This window comes from Sorex fumeus, unplaced genomic scaffold, assembly GCF_029834395.1.
Source record: "Sorex fumeus unplaced genomic scaffold, SorFum_2.1 ptg000042l, whole genome shotgun sequence".
NCBI lineage: Eukaryota > Metazoa > Chordata > Mammalia > Eulipotyphla > Soricidae > Sorex > Sorex fumeus.
In genome coordinates, this window is record NW_026606099.1 from 4,545,569 (window position 1) to 4,551,545 (window position 5,977).

The 5,977-nt window shown below is 61.8% G+C and overlaps 1 protein-coding gene across 1 annotated transcript; it reads left to right on the forward strand.

The window, feature by feature from the left end:
* Nucleotides 1-2,134: 2,134 nt before the first annotated feature.
* On the forward strand, nt 2,135-5,772 carry WNT1 (Wnt family member 1). Its single transcript, XM_056120136.1, has 4 exons — nt 2,135-2,238; nt 2,908-3,161; nt 3,946-4,211; nt 5,264-5,772. The coding sequence occupies exons 1-4, from the start codon at nt 2,135-2,137 to the stop codon at nt 5,750-5,752; spliced, it is 1,113 nt and encodes a 370-aa protein (XP_055976111.1). The 3' UTR covers nt 5,753-5,772.
* The last annotated feature ends 205 nt before the right edge of the window (nt 5,773-5,977 follow it).

Sequence of the window (5,977 nt, forward strand, 5' to 3'; positions counted from 1 at the left end):
TGCTGTACTATATCTCCAGCCCTTTTCCTTTTTCCTTTTTTGGCTTTTGAGCCACACCCAGCAGTGCTCAGAGTGTTTTCCTGACTCCACCCAGGAATCACTCCTGGCAGTGCTCAGGGATCCTAGTGTGGTCAAACCCCACTGCCCATTGCTCCAGCCCTGGACACTCTTCTTTTCTTTTTGAGTCACACCCAGCAATACTCAGGGCTTACTTCTGGCTCTGCACTCAGAAATTACTCCTGGCGTGGCTAGAGCAATAGCACAGCGGGTAGGGCGTTTGCCTTGCACGCGGCCGACCCGGGTTCAGTTCCCAGTATCCCATATGGTCCCCTGAGCACCGCCAGGGGTAATTCCTGAGTGCAGAGCCAGGAGTGACCCCTGTGCATTGCTGGGTGTGACCCAAAAAAAGAAAAAAAAAAGAAATTACTCCTGGTGGTGCTTGGGGGATCATATGGGATGGCGGGGATTGAACCCGCATGCAAGAGAGCTGCCTTCCCTACTGTATTGCTCTGGCCCTTAGGCAGACTCTTAGGAACCTCAGATTCCTGGGCACAAACTCCTCCAGGTTGTCCTTGGCACACACTACATGAAAATATTGGTGCCTTCCCAACCTTTTTGTTATAGAAGGAAACAACTAGGGGGTTTGGACAGCTCCGTTTTTGGTTTGTTTTGCTTTTTTGGTCACACCTGGCGATGCTCAGGAATCACTTCCAGCTCCGCACTGAGAAATCATTCCTGACAGTGCATGGGGGACCATATGGGATGCTAGGGATCGAACCCAGGTCAGCCTCATGCAGAGTGAGCACCCTCCCCGCTGTACTGTTTTTCCACGAGGACAGCCCAATTTTGTTAGAAACTGTACCGTAGGAGAGTCTCGGAAGGAGTCAAACACTGGGCCGTTCTAAAAGGCCCACGGATACTGTCCCAAAAGAGAAGTTTGTACCACTTCGGTTGTAGACTCATCTCCCTTACCCAGTGACATACACTGGTTGACACATGTCACAGCATGACACAGCATAGAATGTCACAAGGTACACAGGGCAAGAGTGACACATATGTGCATATTTAATCTCTTGCACAGTCATCCATCCACCTCCACATACAGACCCAGACACTCTGGCCCTCAGTCAACCTCCTGGGTCTCTTCTGATCAGCAGCTGTCACCTCCGTCCAGACACGTAGGGGATGATGCACTGTCCCAGGTGGTGGCTGCGACAAGATGACTCCTCATCCCTTCTGACCAGTTGAATTCCAAGCCTCTTGGAAAAGTTCCTACCATCCCTCCTCAGAAATACCCTTAGAGCAAACACACTCCCCCACATCCTCACACTTGCATTGTCCCACGTTCCACCCCCTACAAACACACGGAACCACTTCTGTGCCCTCCCGGCCCCCAGGCACAACCGCTGCCTCAGTTTCCCTCCGGGCTCTGTTTGGTCAGTTCGCCCCTGGCCCCTGTGCCTTCTGGACGCAGCTTTGATCAGGGGCTTCTGGGGCGGGAAATCGGCCCAGAAGCACAGTCTTCCTTCTTCTACTCAGAATCGGCAGGAGAGGGACCGCCGACCACCGGTCCGGGGGACGTCGAGGGGACAAACCCACGCTAGGCAGCAAAGCGGCTGGGCGCGCGACGGAATCGGCCCGGTGCGTTGTCGCCGCGCCCCCTGGCGGACGCCGGTCCCCGACGGGCTGCGGACGGGAAGAGGCGCGCGGCGGGCGCGCGTGGGAGGGCGTCCCGAGGGGAGGGGTCGGCGGCCGGTGCAGGTCCGGAGGCGGGAGCCACCGGGCAGGGGGCGGGGGTGAACCCCGACGGCCAGCCCGTCAGCTCTCCGCTCAGACGGGCGGGAGCCGCGGCCCCGCTCGCTGCCCATTGTCTGCGCCCCTGACCGGTGCGCCCTGGTGCCCCAGCGTCCCCTCGTCACTCCAGCCAGCGCCGACGCTCTAAGAGGCGGTGCTGGCCGCCGTGGCTGCCTCAGCCCACCAGCTAGGATCATGCTGCCCGCCGCCCGCCCCCAGCGCTCTTAGAACTGGCCTGCGACCTCTCGCCACTGCCGCTACCGCCGCGTCGCGTCCCACCGTCGCGGGTCGCCGCCCAAACCGCCCAACTGCAGCAGAGCGGGCCCGGGCCAGGCAGGCCATGGGGCGCTGGGCGCTGCTGCCCCGCTGGCTTTCTGCTGCGCTGGTGCTGGTGCTGGCCGCTCTGCCCACAGCCCTGGCCGCCAACAGCAGTGGCCGATGGTGGTAAGTGAGCGAGAGTCGGGGGTCGCGCTCCTCCGAGCGCGCAGAGCCTGTCCCGTCCAGCCCTCGTGCTCCGGGGCTGCTCAGACAGGCTCGCTGCAGTGTCCGACTTTCCTCCTGGGCTCCACGGGTCGCTCTGGAAGCAGGGCTGTTCCTCAGACTCCGGCTTAGCTGAAGTGGGATGCCTGGTCTGCCCGCGGGCTCCTCCGTCACTCCCACCGCCCCTTCCTTGAACCCAGAGCCTGGCCAGAGCAGCAGCCAGCCGCAAGGTTGCCTGTCGGGGGAAGTGAAGGGCCTGGCTGTGCTGGGAAAGGAGGCAAGAAGAGGGTGGAACGGTTAAGATTTCACGCCTGGGGTGGGCAAGGACTGCAGGCCAGGATTTTCTCTCCAGGGCTGCCGGGAAGCAGGCGCTGGGAACCAAGGTAGACTCTCCTTTCCGCCTCCACCCTCTCCCATCCAGCACCTCAGTGCAGCACCTCAGACGCTCTCAGACCTCAGACAAAAGTCTAGATGGCCCCAACATACCAGTGAGCGAGCTAGGGAGCTGCGGGCCTCTATCTCCGGTTGCTCCCTAGCATAGAGTGCCCCAGAAGAGGCGCATGGTGGGCACAGACCCTTTGGATGAGGGTGCAGAACCCCTCCGAGCCTGAGCCCTGCCCTGCCTCTCCCCAGGGGCATTGTCAACGTTGCCTCTTCCACGAACCTGCTCACTGACTCCAAGAGCCTGCAGCTGGTGCTGGAGCCGAGTCTGCAGCTGCTGAGCCGCAAACAGCGGCGGCTGATCCGCCAGAACCCCGGGATCCTGCACAGCGTCAGCGGAGGGCTGCAGAGCGCCGTGCGGGAGTGTAAGTGGCAGTTCCGGAACCGCCGCTGGAACTGTCCCACGGTGGCCGGGCCCCACCTCTTCGGCAAAATCGTCAACCGAGGTGGGTACCAGTAGGACGATGCTTCCGGGACGACTGGGGGAACTCAGGGCCACCCCCCGGGCAGGGCAGGGGCTGGGGAGTGCAGGCAGTGGTGTCCCAGGCGCTTTCCGTCCTGGTTGGATCGGTGGCTTCCAAGGTGGCCCCTCCAGCCAAAGTTGGACTTTGCTGAGCGCTGTCCCAGAGAAAAGCAGCTCTGAACCGCAGTGTGGGCTGGCTGCCCTGTCTCTCAGAGGCGCTGGGGAATCATTGTGCTGGGGGGGAGGGGATGGGAGCTTACCTCAGTCCAGCAAAGCTGACGTGAACTGAAAGTTTGGGCTTCGGGGATTGAAGAGGCAGTCCAGCAGGGACGGTGTTTGCCTTGCGCGCTGCCAACCTGGGTTGGCTCCTCGCACCCTGTATGGCCCCCTGAGTACCATCGGGAGTAATTCCTGAGTGCAGAGCCAGTAGTAACCACTGAGCACTGCGAGGTGTGGCCCCAACATCACCCCTTCCCCCCCAAAAAAAAGTTTGGGTTGCGTATAGGACTTGGCAGCGTTCCTCTGCTCCCTTTGAACTTTTGTCTTGAGCTGCCCCAGCTCCACTATGGAGCCAGGATGCCCTGAGTCTCAGGCATTGGCTGTCATGCCCCAGTTTTCGGGGAGCCCCAGACCCCTGCCCACTCAGTCAGCCCCTGACCCAGACTCGGCTGCCTGAGGATGTGAAAGTCAGGGGTCCCTCCACTGAGGGTGCGGGCACCCTGCCCTCCTGCCACTCCCTCTAGGTGACGCCCCTTCTTTCTCCACAGGCTGCCGGGAGACAGCCTTCATCTTTGCCATCACCTCGGCGGGGGTGACCCATTCGGTGGCTCGCTCGTGCTCCGAGGGCTCCATTGAATCCTGCACGTGCGACTACAGGCGGCGTGGACCTGGCGGCCCCGACTGGCACTGGGGTGGCTGCAGCGACAACATCGACTTCGGCCGCCTCTTTGGCCGCGAGTTTGTGGACTCCGGGGAGAAGGGACGGGACCTGCGCTTCCTCATGAACCTGCACAACAACGAGGCCGGTCGCACGGTGAGTGGGTGTCTGGGGCTGCAGCACCAGCCCAAGGCGGGTAGGAGGTCGTCTCCGTGGGCGCGTGGGGAGGAGGGATAGCCTCGGGAAATGACGGTGGGGGTGATAAAGTCTTCCTGGTGGGAAAACAGGAGAAGACACCCAGGGGTGGAGGTGTGATTGTGGAAGGCAGGAAATGGAAGACAGAGGCCAGGGCAAGGTGTGCCCAGACTGAAAGCAGGTGGAACCAGAGGTTAAAGCCACGCAACCCTGGGCTGGCGAGATAACTCAAAAGCTGAATTTTATTTCTATTTTTTCTCATGCCCGGATATACTCAGGGCTAACTCCTGACTCAGTGTTCAGGGATCTCTCCTGGCCAGTTGCCAGGCGGTGGGGGGTGCTGGTGGGGAGTGGGGGGGGGAGGGGTGTCTGGGGGCAAACGAGGTGGGATCCAATCCGGGTTGGCTGCATGCAAAGCAATGCAAGTACTATTGCCCGCTGTACTATTGACCCTGGAGCACAAGCTTTGCTTGCATTTTCTGATTCCATTCTCCACACCACAAGGTCCCCAGTACCTTCGGGGAGCGACTCCAACGCATCAGACTAGGAGAAGGAAAACAAGTGTGCAATTCCTCAAAAGTATTACCCACAGCCCCTCTATTGCCTAAAGTTTAGAATAAGATGGAGAGTGGGGCCTGGAGGATAGCACAACGGGGAGGGCGTTTACCTTGCTCGGGGCCGACCTGGGTTCGATCCCCAGCGTCCCATCTGGTCCCCCAAGCACCGCCAGGAGTAATTCCTGAGTGCAGAGCCAGGAATAACCCCTGAGCATCGCTGGGTGTGGGTGTGATCCAAAAAGTTAAAAAAAAAAAAAGGAACAGAATAAGATGGAGAGACCGAGACAGTCTCTGGCGGTGTGATCGGAGCTCCCGATCCCTGCAGGAGGGTGCTTCTCCTCCCTCGGGCTCCGCTGGGTGGGGTCTTTGCCGAGTTCCCGGCCGGCGGGCGTCCCGGGTCTGGGCGAGCCCTGAGCCACCCTTTCTTCCTCCCGTCACCCCGGCCCCTCCCCGCAGACCGTGTTCTCCGAGATGCGCCAGGAGTGCAAATGCCACGGGATGTCCGGCTCCTGTACGGTGCGGACGTGCTGGATGCGACTGCCCACGCTGCGAGCCGTGGGCGACGTGCTGCGCGACCGCTTCGACGGCGCCTCGCGCGTCCTCTACGGCAACCGCGGCAGCAACCGCGCCTCGAGGGCCGAGCTGCTGCGCCTCGAGCCGGAGGACCCGGCCCACAAGCCGCCCTCCCCCCACGACCTCGTCTACTTCGAAAAATCGCCCAATTTCTGCACCTACAGCGGACGCCTGGGTACCGCGGGCACGGCGGGGCGCGCCTGCAACAGCTCGTCGCCCGCGCTGGACGGCTGCGAGCTGCTCTGCTGTGGCCGGGGCCACCGCACGCGCACGCAGCGCGTCACCGAGCGCTGCAACTGCACCTTCCACTGGTGCTGCCACGTCAGCTGCCGCAACTGCACGCACACGCGCGTGCTGCACGAGTGTCTGTGAGGCGGACGCCGTGTCGCTCCCGGGAGAGTCGCTGGCACCGAGAACACCGGGAGCACCGTCCGCGCCCACCCACCAGCTCGCTCGCTACTCGTCAGACGTAGTCGACCGGCTTCCCCCACCTCCTCCTCCCTGGGGGCTCCTCAAACCACTTTCCCCGGGCGGGCGGCAGAGCCCTCTCTCCCTCTGCGGGGAGCAGCCCGGACCTACCTCCCTCCCTCTCCGGGG